At 60.3% G+C, this 17,208-nt stretch overlaps 1 protein-coding gene across 3 annotated transcripts in view; it reads left to right on the top strand.

Moving 5' to 3' along the window:
- The window catches only part of Adgrd1 (adhesion G protein-coupled receptor D1), an 82,007-nt gene that overhangs the window by 34,390 nt on the left and 30,409 nt on the right, over positions 1-17,208 (top strand). For all 3 annotated transcript variants that reach the window (XM_005402985.2, XM_005402986.2, XM_005402987.2), the window contains 3 exons: positions 564-674; positions 1,247-1,322; positions 2,722-2,863. In XM_005402985.2, the coding sequence (XP_005403042.1) occupies positions 564-674; positions 1,247-1,322; positions 2,722-2,863 (329 nt within the window). The remainder of the gene's footprint in view (positions 1-563; positions 675-1,246; positions 1,323-2,721; positions 2,864-17,208) is intronic.

Genomic DNA, 17,208 nt, shown 5'->3' with positions numbered 1-17,208 from the left:
TGGAGGGAGGCGTGCACAGTTCTGGGTGACACAGGAGCCACTTTCCTGTCTGCTCCCTGGTGTCTGGGGAGACAGCAGAGCCAGGTCTTGGAGCCGGGGATCTTCGGTGTTGCCAGGTAGCAAGCGCCCCTGTCCTGGGAGGCAGGTGTGCGGCCTCCTGTTCTGCGTCTTGCCTGCGCAGCATTCAGAGCCCGTTGTTCACGCAGAGCGGCCATGTCCCGGCGCTCAGCTGCCCGCAGAGGGCCACCTTGGCAGCAGTGTGGCTGCCCACTGTCGTCCCCAGGCCCAGGTGCACCTGCCTGCCTCGGACGTGTCGTTTTCTGGGTCTCCCCGGCCATGAGCCTGCGGGGCAGCAGCCGTAGACTGTGGGGTCTTCGTGTCTCCTGGGGGAGCCCTCACCTAGGCTGGGTCCCAGCCCCCTGCGGTGTCAGCTTCCCAGGGCCTGCGCTGCTTTCTGGCCTTGCTTACACAGGCGGTCCCGCGGGGCGCTGCTCGGTGAAGAGAGGAGGAGCTCACAGCCCGGAGCCGCTGAGCTGACTGCCCCTCGACCGTCCCTTCCACAGACTTCTCTGTGGCCAAGCTCCTCCCGAGGTCCCTGAGCGCAGCTCGCTACCGCTTCCCTGCCCACGGGGACAGCTACATCGAGATCCCCGGCGAGGCCCTCCGTGGCCCAGGTGAGTGTGGCTTGGGCCGGCCGGAGGCCCAGTGCCCTCTCCAAGCCCGGGTGACCCCGGTGCTCACTCCACACAGCTGCCCCTGGGGTGAGACCCGCACTCGGGGGAGCCTGGCCACGCGTGAGCTGCTGTCCCTGCCGAGCTCAGCCCTGGCTGGCCGAGTGCGCGTGGCCGGGCCACCCCCCTCTCAGGACGGCCGTGGCGGGCCAGGCTTTGTCTGGCCCTGGCTTCCACCTGCACAAGTCCAAGTCCAGTCCCCTGGCACATGAGTGAGTTCACCCAGAGCCTTGGCTGCCTGAAGCCGTGCCCTCCCTGGGTCCCTGACAAATGAACCAGCCCCACAGCCTCCCTGCCCGGGGCCTCAGAGTCCTCCACGCCCCCCACTGCCTGCCTGACCTTGGGAAGGGGGCCCAAGGGTGCTGGCTGCCTCTGTGAGCACCTGGACGTGGAGCCTCCCAGCGTTCGCTCTGCTCAGGCTGCTGGAGGGGCAGCAGCGTCACCCAGGTTGGGACCTTGTGGCCCTCCTGCTCCCTCCGGGTGCTGACGGCGCCCTGGGCTCTGCTCTGCCCCAGCCTGGACCTCCATCGTGGGCCTGCTGTACCGCTCCATGCACCACTACGTGACCAACATTCCCCCGGCCAGCACCATGTGAGTCTCTGGGGTTCCCGGGCGGAACCTGGGCGGCCCCGGCCGATCACGGGGACCCACTGGGATCTTGCCACCCACCCCGGCCCTCACTGCAGAGTGGGGTCAGGCACAGCGCTGGGGAGGATGGTCCGGGCTCCTGTGTCACCTTGGGGAAGTGACTGACCCTCTCTCAGCCTCAGTTTCCACATCTGTGGAATGCAGACAGCGTACTTATCACGTCACCATCTGCCTGTGGGCGGGTCCATCCATCCATCGTGCATCTGAGGACACCTTGTGTAAGGAGCTGGGCGATAGAACAGGCCGGTGAAACACAGCCCGGGTCTCACGGCTTCTCAGGGTCCTTTCCCATGGGTCACCCTGTGTTTCAGGGCTGCCCTCCTACGGTGAGGACCGTGCTGAGGCCGATGTCACTCAGGGCCTCCCTCTGCTGGATGCTCCTAACCTGTTCTCTTGGGAACAGAGCGGGCGCCCGGGCCGCTCAGCCCCGTGCGCTCCCACGGCTCACCCCAGCAGTCCACGTCTCCATCCTTGGGCTGAGTGGCTGGCCTGTGACACAGAGCTAATGTGACCTTGCGGGGGCTGTGCGTGGTGCCTCCTCGAGGGCAGCGCTGTTTGGGGTAACAGGACTGAGCCTCACAGTGCCCAATGGTCCTGCAGAAGTCATAGCACACCAAAGACCCGCTCCGTGGTGTTGCAGGCTATCTGAGGAGAGGCCCGGAACCTTTTCATTTTTAAAATTTGCTCCTTTTTCCCGGGGTGTTATGTAGATTTTGGGATGGTGACCTTCTCAAGGAGAATGGTCAGGTGACCTGGTGACTGTCATTCACGGGCATGGAAAAGCACAGGCTGCAGACAGGGTGTTCAGATCTGGCTGCTGGGAAGGGCTAGCTGGGGGAGGGACAAGGTGCTGCCACGCCCAGGGCCCCAACACGGGTTCCCGAGGGGCCTTGGTGGGAGGTGGAGTCGGTTTATTGGATCACATACTCGGACAGTGCCCCAAGAGCGGCCTGACCCAGCATCCAGTTGGCGTCACTGGGCTCCGTCGCTAGGCCTCTCCTTGGAGTGGACACCCTGCCTGGCTACTCTCTCCTTGCTGATGGTCAGCTGCTCCTGGGCCTCGTCCTTTAGGGCAGGTATCTAGCCAGAAAAGGAGCTTCTTTGTCCAGTATCCTTGCTTGAGGCTCCTCGCCCCTTCCTGGGCATGGCTGGGGCACCAACCTGGACAGAGGGCTGCAACTGGTCTGGGGGGTCACCTGGAGGGAACTGAGGCAGTGGATGCTCCACACCAGCACCTATGCACCACTGGATCATCACAAAAGGGAGTCCAGACAGGCAGGTGGCTGCCAAGGTCACACGGAGGGTCAGACAAGGCGCATGACCATGTCCCCTTATTTCCCAGGATTCCTGTGGCGGCCAGCTGCAGAGACGGCCTGCTGTCGGCAGCCAGCCCTCTCATCTCGCTGGAGGTGCGCCCCCCACCCGCGCTGTCCCGCAACCTCTCGGGGTACCCCCTGGTCACCGTGCACCTCAGGCACAGACTGGTGAGTTGGCGCGAACCCCTTCTTGGTGTGCACCAGAGCCCGGGCAGCGCCGAGGGGTCTCCGGCGGGCATCCGCGCGATGTGAGGAGCCCGGTCCTCTGCTGCTGTGAGTTCCACAGCCCCTTCCCTGGGGCTTTGCGTGACCTGCAGCAGGCAGCCCGTCGATGGTATGCGGGGCTGGTCACATGGATGGACGTTGGGTGGCCTTCTGGGATGTGTGGAGCCGTCGTGGTGTCGGGTTGATGACACGCGTCCTGTGTGGAGGAGGGGCGCGGGTTGTCGGGCTCTCCCGCAGCTTGTGCGGCGGCATCCTCAGAGGGGCTCTGCTGTGTCGGGGAGGCCCTCCCTGCTCCGGGTCCATGCGCTGAGCCGGCTGCCTCGATGTGTCATCACACAGTTCTGCCCAGGGTTTATCCTGGCGCGGGGCACCCAGTGGCGTCGCCCTTCGGCTCCTCCACCGGGTGGAGGGGCGGACCTAGCTCAGAGGGGCGTGGCTCCAGGAGGGCGTGGCTCCAGGAGGGCGTGGCTCCAGGAGGGCGTGGCTCCAGGGGTGGCCAGGCTTGTGCCCTGTGTTGAGAAGCCCCTCCTCGGCTTTGCAGCGCAGAGCAGTCACGACCAAGAAGTCTGCCCCCAAGCACAGCAGCCTCTGTGTTACCAGGCCAGCTGGCCCCGTGCGGCGGGAGCGGCGGGTGAGGCTGGAGAGCTGGGGCGGGGGGCGGGGCCTGAGGAGGGCAGAGGAGGAGCAGGGACCGGCCCAGTCAGGGCTGGGTGCCAGCCAGTCACCAGAGAGGTCACCCATGTCCATGTGCCCATCACATACACGGGCACACTCACCCGTCTCACACACAGCACACGCGCAGAACACATGCACAGCACACACGTCATCCCATGCAAAGGCACACAAAGTGCACACACCCAGCACATACTGCACGCACAGCGCCCCCGTGTCACACACACCCATTACACGCCCACCCCCCCCACAGCACTCGCAGGATCCGCTCTTGGTGCTCCCCCGTGCCCGCCCGTGGCCTGTCCAATCAGGCTGGCGGGAGCTGCGGTACAGAGCGGCAGTGAGCTCGTCTCGGGAGCCACGGCTCCTGCCCTCCCGTGCTTGTCTCCTCCCACCCTTCCTTAGCTTCCTTCTTTGCCCCAGGGCACTGAGGGCACGGCGTCACTGTGCGCCCAAGCCTGTCCATCCCGGGATTGCTCCATGCCAGTCCCCAGGGCCCTGCTCGCCCCCTGCAGCCGCAGGCGCTTGTGTGCGGGTCTATCCCCCTCCACCTTCCAGCCCCAGGTGTCCCACGTTGAGATTGCCCCCATTCCCAGTGCCCCCAGCACTCGGAAAGTGTGCGCCGGTCTGCAGGTGCGCCGCCCTTCTTCCTGCCCCTCACCCGTACCCTTGGCAGCGTTGTACTGAGGTGACAGACAGCAGACAGGAGTCGCTGAGCCTCTCAGTGGGACAGGAGAGGGAGGTCCTCGAGCTGCGGTGCCCTCCCACTCCTAGGACCCTTGTGTGTGTGTGTATGTGCTTGCGCGCGGGTGCACATGTGAATATATGCAAACGCACAAGCGTGCAAGTCATTTCCGAAGCTATGACACACTGTTGGCTGCAGATCAGAGTAGACCTGGCCTGAAGTCCGTCTCACTGGGGTTCTCACCGGGTGATCTGAGGAGCAGCTGGGGAGCAGCGCAGCTGGGGTGTCCCGCCCGCTATGGCCCCGCCCAGGAAGCAAGGGGCAGGAAGCAGGTGCAGTGTGCTGATGCTGATGCTGTGTGGGACGCTTGGGGTGGAGGCCAGCAGGGAGGGAGGGAGCCTGGTGTGGATGCCAGTGGCTCCCTCACTCACAGGGAGCGGAGGTCACAAAGGCTGCTGGGGGGCACTCAGAGCCCCGGGCGTCCGAGAGGCAGGGAAGCAGCCACAGCCTACCAGAGCTGCATTGTGGAAATGCGTCCCTCCCTCCAGGCCGTGGTCAGGCGGGTCCCGGGCATCTCTGTGCAGAGGGCTCCGTGGGGCCCTGGGCAAGGCCTCTGGCCTGAGCTCCTCGCAGCGCCCCAGCTGGCAGCCAGCGCCCGGGAGCTGCCTGCCCCTCCCCCTCCTGCCGCAGCCCATGCTATCGACCTGAGCCGGGTGGAAGATGCACTTTTGTCTTCTGTGAAATGCGAAGGTGCCAATTTGAAAACCAGAGAAAAAGAAAGGGTAGACTAAAATGCAGTCCCTGCTCTAATGATCGGTTACTGGAGCTATTTTTACCAAAGCAAGTGTTTGAATAGGAGCCCTGTCTCAGGCAGAGGCAGAGCGGGCTGGGTGTCACACCAGAGAGGGTGGTAATGAGAGGCGTCACAGCCAGGCGTCCTCCGGCGCGCGGGGTCTCTCCTCTGAAGGTCGCCTGTGTCCCTGCTGACCCCTGCACCACGTGTGACATGGCACTGTGCTCTGTGAAGCTCTCACCGCGGGCCTGTGTGGACGGAGGTCCTCGTGTGCCCCCACGTCTGTGTCCCCGGCCTGGTTAAGGCAAGCACGTGTAGAGGTCACAGCGTGAGGTCAAGGTCTTGGCTGAGGCTGAGGCAGGTGGACGGAGTACTGGCATGTTCTGGGGGCTCCCGAGAGAACTCAGCGGGGCCTGGGAGTGCAAGGTGCCAAAGCTAGCAAGGTCCTGGACATGGGGGCAGACTGCCCTGCTGGGCCTCTACTGGCTGTCCTGAGTCCTTGCTGGGCCTTCAACGTGGAGAGCGATGGTCTGGCGAGGGCCTGGCAGCACCCTGGGCTCTGCCTGCCCCCGCTGTGCCCGCGTGTGCTGGGAGCGATGCCTGTATCCTTGTGGTAGTCAGAGCCGGCTCACCCTCAGTGGGGTTATTGCATAGTCCAACCATCCGGGGTTTGCCCGCTTGGTCTGTGGCTGGTGTCTTCCTGTTCAGACTGCTAAGCGTGGCCGTTTCTTTCACTTCCCGGGTGGGAAACTCAGGACCAGGTTGAAGGTGACGAAAGCAGCTGCCCTGGTTTCTCTTATGGCGGGGGTGGTGGCTTCCTCAGGGTTCTGTAATCTGTTGTGGGCAAGGGGTTTGTTTTATGTGAATGGAGTTTTCTTCTCTTGCTGTGGTCATTCTCTGGTGCCCTGGGACCCCAGTGTCCCTGCTCTGCAGACTGCGGTACCTGACCGACGTGGCTATTGACACGGACACACACACACACCCCTGCATACACCCACAGAGCTAGCACCATCTGACCTCCTCGCCCCAGTCTGGAGATGACAGCTGTTAACATCTGGAGAAGGCCGTTGACCCTCTGCCGCTAGGGTCTGGTGTGTTCTGTGTTCTCGTGAGCACGTGAGCACTGGGGTGAGCCTTCCCGTGCCCCCTCAGCTCTCCCTGTAGCATCACTTCTTAGAAATAGTCTGTTAACGCCTGCGCTGTAACCCTGGTGTTAATTTGGCTTTGGCTAGATGTGTGTTTATGACCTTGCAGAGGGAGACTTGGAATCGTAGGCCTGGAAAGTTAGGGTGGGGGTCAGAGCACTCGGGGCACACTCTCCCTGGCTGGACCCCTCTGCAGAGCAAGTCTGGCCCTGCGGTGCGTCACAGGTAGAAATGAATAGGTCCCCCCCACGTGCCGGTCCTCCCACAGCGGTCTGCCCGGGCCTGCAGCTGCCTGGGCCGGGCAGCGGGGTGCGATCCACACCAGTGTTCCTCGCAGGTGCAGCCCAGGAGGAGCTGGCCTGCTGCGAGCGGCTCCGTGGCCGTTCTGACGACCACCGGCGCCTTTCCATTTGGTGGCTGCAGGTGTGGAGGTGCCGGGTCACGGGTGCACATGTCCGTCGCTGACGGGTGATTCCAAGCGGCTCTCCCCGGGCGAGTGCCGGCTCCCGCTGCCCCTGAGGAAGGAGAACCCTGGGCCAGGTGCCAGCTCCCCTTACCTGCTGGTCACTGGCTTTTGCCTGTGAAGTCGATGACTTTTCAGGTGCTGTTGGACTTCAGATACTCTTTCTTTTTAAATCTGTTATCTGCTTTTGTGTTGGGTCGTCCGCTGCTGTTTTCGTATTGATTTCCAGGCGTTCTCCATTGTGCGGGTCTGAGTCCTTTGTGGAGTGTACGAGCTGCAAATTCCTTCTGGGACTGGGTTGGACCTTTTGCTCTTTTGGTGTCTGCTGATGAATAGCAGTTTTAAATTTTAATGAAGCCCAATTTGTGAAGCTCTTCCCTGATGCTCACTGCCCTCTGTGTTCCGGTTGAGGAATCTCACCTAACCCAAGGCCATAAGGAGTCCCTTGTGTGACCTAAAGCATTTATTGCTTTCTTTGCTGTCCAGAACTATAGCCCTTGTCTAATTGTGTCTGTGTGTGCTACGAAGCCAGGGTCAGGATTTATCCTTCCCTGACGCGTGGACCCAATTTACCCAGCACCGCTTGTTGGCAAGATGAACCTTCCTTCCACTCCCGTGGCTGTGTACCTTCACCACGACTCAAGTGACTTTTCTCCAGAGCTGTCTCCTGGACTCCATTCTGCCTGCCTGTCCCGCTCGAGTCCCGTAACTGCGTGGCTTTATGCTAAGGCCTGAGATGTGCCCCTGCAAACCCTCCTGCCTTGCTTTTCCAGTGCCTTGGCCCTTTCTGGTGAATATGCATTTTGAAGTCTGATGTGCAGTCAAAGCTGCCCTTCAGAACGAAAGTTCCGTCCCAGTGTGGCTCGTTAGTGCCTATTGCCTGCATTGTTCCAAGAGCTAACACACAGAAAGCCACATCTGGTTGTTATTTTTGTTTGCATTACTTTGATTGCTGGTGAGGCCGGACGTCTTTTCCTGAGCGAATTGGCCATCTGCACTTTTCTCTTCGGCACAATATGCGCACTGTTCTCCTGATTGCGGGGATGGAGCTTTCGTTTCCGTGTGGACTGCTGAGAGCGCAGTGCTCCTTGCGGACATCAGCTCATTCATTCCCTGTCACCAGTCACCACGCTCGGTTTTATTCTGTGCAGGTTCAACCCTTTCCTACGGTCGGACGCCCAGCTGTGTGCTCTCAGGGTGTGCTGGCCTCCCTGGCGGCCCTAGCAAAGGTCCTCAAGTGTGGGCTTGGGGAGACAGCGTCCTTAGCGTCCCACAGGCCGGTGTGCAGTGTCAGCCTTGCCGGCTATGATCCAGACGCTCACAGAGCCTCAGCCCCTGCAGAGGCTCAGAGGAGGATTTGTTCCTTGGCCTTCCCAGCTCCTAGGGACTTCTGCATCCTCTGCTCCTCTCCTGTCTTCAGATCAGTCCCTCAGGGATCAATCGTCAATCCATCTGTCAGTCACAGCTATCTGCCTCTCTCCCTGCCCTATGGCCCCCGCTGTCCCACCCCCTCCCTGGTCCTGACCCTCCTGCCTCCTTGCAGGAGTTCTGCCTCAGGCCTCCGCAGGGTGACCTGGGCTCCAGGATGCAGCCCCCGCCCTACCCCGCACTCATTGCGTGGGAGAAGCCCTTTGCCGCGGAGTCACAGGCTCTGGCAGGGCTGCGCCTCTAGTCGCGTCTACACAGGAGGTCACAGGAGCCTGCGGAAGGCCCTTGTGCTTTGAACAAAGAGGACGCAGAGCTCGGAAGGTGAGGCGCTGCTGCAGGGCCCAGCGGGGCGCGTAGGCTGCCCCCGGGCGCTGTGTTTGGGGAACCCGGCGGCTGTGTCTCCGCACTCACCCCACGCTCCCTGCCTCGATGCAAACGCCGCGTGGGACCTGGCTCTCCGCTGGTCACCGTGCCCCCCGTACCCCGCTGTGGATGGGTGCAGTTGCTGTCTGAGGACTGGAAAGTGGAGAGGCTGCAGCAGCTAGTCCCTAAACAGTGTGACACTTTGTGATTTCTCAAGAAACAGTGTTAGAACAACGCTGATGGAAGGCAGAATAACAGGAGGAGAATTCGCTCATTCCCCACAGACCCTTCCTGCCTGCGTGTGCCAGGGCCAGAGCAGAGACCTGATGTGATGGGCTCGAGTCTTCCCGGTGATGATTTTCGGTATTTCTGAGAGGGCAAGGCGAGGCTGGCGGATTATTCATCCCATGGAATTGCACCAAGATGAAGTCTCCTCATGTATTTGCTACACAAAGGCAAAACTTACTTGGGTCTTAAGAATTCACTAAGTTAAATGAGGTGTGGTGACGCACACCTGCAGTCCCAGCACGGTGGGAGGCTGAGGCAGGAGGATTGTAAGTTTGAGTCCAGCCTGGGCAGTTTAATGAGACGCTGTCTCCAATTAAATCAATACATAAATTAAAAGAGCTGGGATGCAGCTCAGTGTGGAGGCCCTGGGTTCACCCCAAGTAACGCGTGTGTGTGCCCAGATACAAAAGAAAAAAGAAAGGCCTCTTCTGCCGGAGACCGCTGCCCCCCACGGCCGTGGGTCTCTTTCACCTCTGTCAGTGGGCACTTCCGCCCAGTCCACTCTGGCTTTGTCCTCAGGGTCCCTGGGCACGGCCTCTCTGTGTGCCAGGGGTGTCCCCATGTCACTCGCCAGCTTCGCCTGTGGCTGTGTGGAGGTGGGTTGGGGGCTGTGCGGCTCTCAGCAGAGGAAGAACGGGGGTCGGTGAGACCCCGAGAGCCCAGCCTTGGCCAAGAACCGCAGAAGGGTCAGAGCATGGGGTCACCATGGGGACCTCCGGCGGCTGCTGTCCCTGGGCCCCCACCTGAGCGGGGATCCACGTCCTACCTGGCTGAGCCTGGCTGTCCCTGCTGAGAGCCCGCTCAGTCCTGGGGTCACCGTAGCAGCACACGTGGCGGAACGTTGGGGGCAGAGTGAGCCCCAGTGTGTGGGGCACACGCAGCTGACTCGGGAGGAGAGGGTGGAATTGTTGAGTGACTTGGCACTGAGCCGGAAGCGCCTGGTCCGCATGCAGGGCGGCTGAGGTTCAGGGTCCTTGTCTGGGGGGCCAGGTGAGGGGGCGGGGTGCACTGCTCCTGTGCCCGGCAGGCCTCTGTGGCCGCTCCTCTCAGAACGCATGTCCACCTGTCCCCTGACATGCAGGGCGGGTGCACCGTGTGGGCCCAGTGGGCGCTGGGGACAGACAGGGTCAGGCCGGGGCAGCAGCTTCCTTGGAGTCGGGAAGTAGAGAGCGCGGTGGGTGGCTGGCCTGCGTCACTTCCGAGCGCTTCTCCTCCCCAGGGACCGCGCTCCCTTCCGGCCCACGCTGCAGCTGGCTGGGGGTGCACGGCATCCGTGTGGAGATCCGGAACCACCCGGCGTCTTCCTGCTGCTCCCGCTGCAGCTGTGCAGCTCCCATGTGCAGCTCCGTGGCTCGAACCCACAGCCCTAGGAAAGGACGAGGCGGTGGCCCCCAGAAGCGGGGTGGCCCCTCCTCACCTGGGGCAGTGCGCTCACATTGCCCTGGGTGTGGGTCTCCCACACCCATGCCCTGCGGTCTCCCGAGCGCCCCAGTCCTTGCATGGAAATGCCTCCTCCTCGGAGGCCCCTCTGTCCATGCTGCCCTCGTAGGTGTGTTCCGCCACACCAGGGGACGTGTATCTTCCCAGTAAAAGCTTTTGGCAGAGATGCGCTGCGCCTCGGGGACGACCGGAATGGTTTTTGAGGTCTGGGAATGACGGGTGATCCTCGCAGAAGCAATTGGCTGTGACCCTGCAATAACCCCATAAACAGGGCTGTTTTTCGGAATTTTAGGCCCTCTGCAGCGGTGGTTAAAGTGAATAAACTAGAATATCACGAGTCCCCAGGGATGGATCCCGGAAAACTCAGCCAAAGCGAGGCGGAGTGGGGGGGCAGTGTTTCCAGTTCTCCGGGAGGGGTTTGGCTTCATCCTCTGGAGGCGACAGCTCCTATTTAAGGTAGGGAGGGGGGCTGGTTACAGGCGGGAAATTCCAGGTTTGCGGATTCGCCACACTGCTCTGCAGAAAGCCAGCTGTCAGCGGTGCCACACACTAGGACCGTACAGTCTGACTGGAGTAAGAGCTCCTGGGGACGCTTTGGTTTGCAGTCCCGATCCCCAAGGCGTTTGTGTGCGTTTCCTGGCTCGGCCTCCTGGGTCCCGGGCGCCCCTTCCAGGGTCGCCTGCAGGCCAGGCCGCTGCTCCGGCCTCTCTCCACCACCCCAAGGCAATCATCTGAGGCACAACAGCAAAAACAAGCTGCAGTATTCACAGCGTGCACAGCGGAAACACAAACCGCCCCTGTAGTGGAGGCCCCAGATGAGTCCGCAGCCCCTTTCCCAGGCGCCCCCTAACCTCCCCTCCCACCCCGTGCCCTGTTCTGTCGCCGTTGATCAGTTCACGTTTCCAGGACCTCTGTGGATGTGTTGCTGTGCTTGTCCCGCGTTCCTCTGTGCCGCCAGCTCTGGAGGAGCAGAGACCTCTCTGAGCATGCCGCAGTCGCCCTAGACACCTGCCAGGGCAGGCACCCTCTGGGCAGTCCTGTGTGCTTTCAGGTGCTTCCTTCCCGGGCCACAGTAGCGTCCTCGATGCACGCTCTGATCACTGCTGTGTTTGAACTGACGGGGACCTTCGCCAAGTGTCAGGGTGCCCTCGCTGGCACAGGTCCGTCCAGCGCCTGCTGCAGGCACTTTGCCGGTTCTGCCTTGGTTTCCCCCCTCTGGTGTGCCTGGAAATGCCCTCTGCTGAGACCCAGGTGGACTTGGACTATGTCTCAACAGCCCTCGTTACTTTTCCACTTCTGCTGCACAAAGATTTTAATTTTTGAAACTGGCTGTGTCTTTTGTTTAAGTTTATTTAATTCTCAGAGAAATTCATTTGTGGAGGGAAACACCGAAAGGACTGCGGCCCGGGCTGGAAAGCCCGCTAGCGCTTTCCATGGAGCCTGCGGCACTGGGACCCGATTCCCTGGGGCTCTGTCTTCCTCTCCGTGTCTTTACACGGCAGTTCACGGAGTACCTCGGGGGATGCGCTTGCACGGTTCTTTCCTCTGAAATGTAAATTCTGTCCGGCTGAGACGTGGTTGATTTCCTCCCTGCAGATACTGCTGAATTTTGCCAGTTTTGTATCAATTAGGCAAATTTATTTCAGCATTCGGGCCAGCCTCCTGAGTGTGTGACTTGGCTTTTCCTTGAAGGGAAATATGTTATCAGTTCTCTTAATTAATGAATTAAGTAATCCCAAAAAGATCAAAAGACACAGTGAATGTTTAAATACAGAACCTAGTACAGTAAAATACACGTTGCTGAGGGTGACAGGAGGAGTGTGTTTGACATTGGGGGTCCAGGGCACGTTTATTTGTGTGTTTGTGATCACACCTCATATTTTTGGTGTGTGTGGATGAGGACTCGCCTTTTTAAAAGCTAACCTTCTGATAGGAGGGAGAGAGAATCTCAAAGGGCCAGCTGTGTGTCTTCATGAACTTATGAGCAGGAGAGAGAGAGCGAGCTCAGGGCAGGTCGGGGTTAAATGCTGTATTTATGAACTTAGGAAGAGGAGCAGGAGCGGGGGAAATGGTGAAGGAGAGGCCACTGCAGGATCTCAAGTGCAGACCCGGGCCGCAGACGCCGATTCTTCTCTGTGTGGCCTGGCCCTTCTGTCCGGGCCAGCCTTAGTCCGGTGCGGCATGCCAGAGGGTGCGAGACAACGACGGGATTCTGACTCTCCAGGGCCGCAGAGCCAGGCTGACAGAGATCAGAGTCACACCCTGTTGAGCCCAGGCTGCGATTCCCACAGCAGCAGGACGGCCCTGTGTGGGAGGTTCTGAGGCAGTCCCTGGGCCGCGCCTGTAGCTGGAACCCCTGATTATCTGCACCGTCCCCTCCAAGCCTCACGTCGCACGCTCTGTGTTGGAGATGCTGGTAGGAGACGGGGCTTTCTTGCTGGCTGAGGACGCTGGCAAACGCAGACAGCGCTCTTTTGTTCTGGTTGGAACGCGACACACACACACAGGCTTCTCAGACGTGCGCTGCCTCCGCCTCCTGTTTATAACCCCGGGAAGGGCTTCCTGGCTCTGGGGCCAGATCCCCAGTCCTGGCATCGGGAGAAAGAGCAGCCGGGATGATGGAGTCAGGGCTCAGCTGCGCCTTGCACCCTAATAAGGAGCTCTCCTGAGGCCCAGGCCAGCCAGGCGGGAGCCTTGCCCGGCAGCGTGGGGGTGCGGGGCCCTGGGCGGGAGAGCCCAGCAGGTCGTGCTGAGCCCAGGGCTGGGCTTCGCTCCTTCCCTCTTGTTGTGTGGGAATGAGCGTGCGGCTTGAGGTGCATCTTAGAAAATAATTCACAGCACGAGTATCTCAGCAGCGCTCACCTGAGAGGAGAAGGAGTCCAGGAAGAACTCAAGGGGCAAAAGCCGAAGCCTGGTGTGGGCGGGGGTGAAACCGGACGGTGGGGTGCTCAGGGACCCCCCGCCCTGGGGTCCGGCCCGGACCGCACGTGACCCCTGGCTCTGGGGCAAGCGGTGCTCAGCTCCGGATGGAGCAGACGAATGTGGTGTCCCACGGGAACGCCCAGGAGCCAGCGTTCCCGGGCCGTGGGGTGCTCTCGACTGCACAAGGCCCTGCGCTTCCCCGTGCTGCCCCCGGCCAAGAGCGGGGTTGGGGGAGGTAGAGCCGGCCATTCTAATCCCGTCCGCCATGCATAGAGTAACAGGACGGAGCCAAGAGGGACAGGCGTGGGTGGCATCCTGGGTGTGTCTGGGGTGGTGGTCGCGTGGCCCCCCGTGGGGGCAGTCTACAGGCCACACCTGACTCTTGAGCGCCCTACTGGTGCTTTGAGGAGGCTTCCCGGGTCTGGGCTCGGCCGGGCAGCCATCGGGCTCCTGTGTGCTGAGAGACACAGTGTCCGGGGATGGCTCAGGAGGGGCCTGGCCACAGGGCCTGGAAGTGCTGAGGGCCAGTGGCTGGTACCACACGCTGGGGCCGCTGTGACAGATGACTTCAGGCTGCGGCTCTGAGCAGCAGGGACTCGGTCCTCACAGTCTGGAGGCTCCAGGACCCCATCTGCTCTGCCCGTGCTCCGGCTCCCCGGGACGCTTTTGTGTCTGCATTCCTTTCCCCTCTTGTCAGGCAAGAGGACCAGGGCTGGTCCCAGGGCAGCCTCCTCACAGACACTGCTTCCAGAGGAGCCCGGCCTGAGGCCCCGGTGGGTGAGAGAGGTGTGGGGCTCCGCTCTCCTCCGTCCCCACCGTGTCTCTTCCTGTGCCGATCCTCACGCTGCTTTCCTGTTCATCTGCTTTCCCTCTCGTGCATCTGGTCTCCATGCTCTTACCTTTGTAACTGCAGGAAGCAGAGGGATTAGCAGAGTGACAGTGACATCCCGGGTCCTGGAATTCTGTGGTTCAGAGGTCCTGCTCGGAGTCTTTGTTCTGATCATATTTTCAAGGACCACTCTCCGTAGGTGCAGGAGACCCAAGTTCCGCACTGGCGGGGCCAGGTTCCGTGTTTCATGCCCCCAGACTGGCAGGGTCAGTCCTCACATGGCGACTTTCCAGTGGACACCCGCTGCTTCTGGATTGTAGGGAGTCCCGGGCCTGTGGGGCCCCTGGGCTTGGCCTGCAAGTTGTCAGCTGCTCTACCTCGGCAGGAACCTTTTCCTGTCCTTTTGTTTATTTTTGAGAAAGGGTCTTGCTGTGTAGCCCAGGCTGGACTTGAACTCACAGGGATCATCCTGACTCGGTCTCCCGAGTGCTGGGATTTCAGGTGTGCTCCACCAAGCCAGTGTTGGCAGGTGTCATGTGGCCTGTGGGGATCAGAGGCTGGAGTCCCTGAGGGAGTCACAGCCGTGCGCGTTGGCAGGACGTACCCACTCTTCACACCGATGCCGCCTGGTCCCGGGTCTTGTTGCCTTCCCGTCCCGAGTGTGGCTGGCGGCCCAGCTGGCTCCACTGTCCTCTGATGAACAGCGTCCCAGGCCCTTTTCCTTCCTCACAAGCTCACTGGACTCAGAGCCCAGGTCGAGAGCAACCCTGGACCTGGTCCCCCTGTGGCCTGGCGGCTGGGAGGACTCTGCCACTCAAGCGGCCTCCGCCCACGGGGACAGGGCTGTTCCACTCACCCTTCCAGGGTCTGTCTCCTTCCTCCTCGGTTTCAGAAGCCAGATGACGGCACCGACCTGGCCCAGCTCGGGGTTTGCTCAGCTTCTTGAATCTTTGTGGTTGTGTGTTTTGCCAAATTTGAGAAAAATCAGCCATCATTTCTTGGAATATTCCCTCTGATGACACGGACATTAGATATTTGTTATTGCCCCTAGGTCCCTGAGGTTCTGTTACTTTTTTGTCCATTTTGTTTAGGTTGTGTAGTTTCTGTTTTCTTCTTGTTTTTTTTTTTTTTTTTTTTTTTTTTTTTTTTTTTTTTTTTTTTTTTTTTTTTTTTCTTTCTTCCTGTCTTTTTGAGGCAGGGTCTCGCTATGCAGTTTAGGCTGGCCTTGAGCTCACTTTGTAGCCCAGGCTGGTCTGGAACTTGTAACAATCCTCCTGCCTCAGCCTCCCGAGTGCTGGGATTACAGCTGTGTGCCACCGTGCCTGGCTTGTTTTCCTTTTTGGATTCTTCTTCTTTCCGCTGTTCTTTCCTCTGATCTATTGTGCCTTGATCCTATTCATTAAAATTTTTATTTCAGCTTTGTGTTTTTCACATGTAAAGTTTCCATTTGACTCTTCTTGAATCTTGGATTCCTTTGGCAAGACTCTACCTGTCGTTTGTTGTGAGTATGTTTGCGACTGGCGGTGGAAGCATTTATGAGGGGAACTTTAAAAGCACTTGTTGGATAATGTGTTAGTTCCTGCTACTGCGTCAAAGCAACTCAGAGGAGGAGCGGTGTGTTTTTGCAGCCATTTTTGTCACTGGACACAACATCCCACACCCACAGCTTAAAGGAGGAGAGGTTGTTATGGCTCACGGTGTGCGGAAGTTTCAGTCCAGGCTCAGGGGGCCCCAGGCAGGCAGCGTGGCAGAGGGGCCTGGTGGAAGGCAAGAGCTGCTCACAGCATGGTGGACAGGAAGCAGAGTGGCGGGAGGGGAACCTCCCAGGCCTCGGCCCCGGTGACTCTCACCAGCCAGTGCCACGTCCCTGCTGCAGTCAGCTGTAAACCCCAACCCACCACCGTCCCAAGGCTCAGCCTCCAGCATGTGTAGCTCGGGGGATATTTCAGTGCTAAACATGCGTTTGGGCTCACAGATCGCCGTCCATGGCCGGCTGTGGCCAGCTGCTGTGGCTGGGACCATGGGGTGGCAGAGTTGCCACCTCCTGCCATGGAAGCAGTTGTGGGGAGGGGAGAGATGCGTCTGTGCGTGACCTCCTTCTCCTGCCTAGACCTAGCTCCACGAGTGGGTCCGTCATGCCCTGAGTGGACCCACCAGCGAGACCAGAGCCTCTAACCCGGTTACCTGCAGGGTGCCTGGGAGGCCGAGCTCACGGGAGGAGGCACCACACAAGCCTCAGAGATGCAGACGGAGAGGGCCGAGTCCTAAACCACCCCCTGTCACGGACCTTGCGGGGCCCGTGTGCCGGTGAACCTCTTCCTCCTGGACGCTCTCAGAGCCAGCCGTGCGGGCACATCTGCCCTCCTCCTCACGCAGACCTCCGCACAGATGCGCCCAGGACACCAGGTCCGTTGTCAGGGGCCTCAGCCGCTCTGTGCCTCCCCAGGCGCTCAGGCTGGGAGGCGGGCGAGGAGGGTCATTTGGTGTCCAGCCTGCACCTTGGCTTCTTGGAATAACAGCAAGCACTGACCCGTTGTCCCTTAAGTGGCCCAAGGACTCCCCGTTCCTGGGCAGAGTAGAGCGACTCAGCGGGAGATGCAGCCGGTCCCACCCCGGCTCTGTGGCAGAGCACTTCCTGTCCTCCACGCTGTCCTCCAGCGGAAGTCTGAGGGTCACAAGCACCTGGAGGCCGGGTCAGCTCCTCACTGTGCCGGATGAGGCTGCAGACACTGACACCAAGCCCCATGCACAGGCGTGGTGGCACGGGTGATGTTCCATGCGGGCTGTGCCACTGTAATGCCAGCAAAGGCCCTGGGGGCCCACCGGCCCCCACGTGCAGACTCCCTGTCTGCCCTTCCTCCCTGCTGTCCCCGCTTCTGGAGGCCAGTGGTCCCCTCTCCTCTGCATTCTGTTATTTGGAGAAAAGTACAGATGACAACAAGGAGAAGATAGAACAAATAGTGCAGAGAACAGAGGGCTTGAGGGTGGGCGTTAGCTCGGCCCTGGTCCAGGGTCTGTGCCTGGCTATCACGGATGTGTCATCTAACTTCTATCATTTATCTATCTAGCTATCTATCCACCTATCTATCATCTACCTCTAGTACCTATCACCATCACCTGTTATGTGCCTATCTATCGTCTATCAAGCACCTGTCCATCAGCATTTCCCTGTCATCCTCTGTCCGTCTGTCCACTATCATCTTACACATCTATCATCTGTGTGCCTCTGTTTACCTTCTGGCCTGTCTCCACACTGAATC

This window comes from Chinchilla lanigera, unplaced genomic scaffold (genome assembly GCF_000276665.1).
Source record: "Chinchilla lanigera isolate Chin_1 unplaced genomic scaffold, ChiLan1.0 scaffold00081, whole genome shotgun sequence".
NCBI classification, from domain to species: domain Eukaryota; kingdom Metazoa; phylum Chordata; class Mammalia; order Rodentia; family Chinchillidae; genus Chinchilla; species Chinchilla lanigera.
This window is presented reverse-complemented; position numbering and strand designations above follow the sequence as displayed.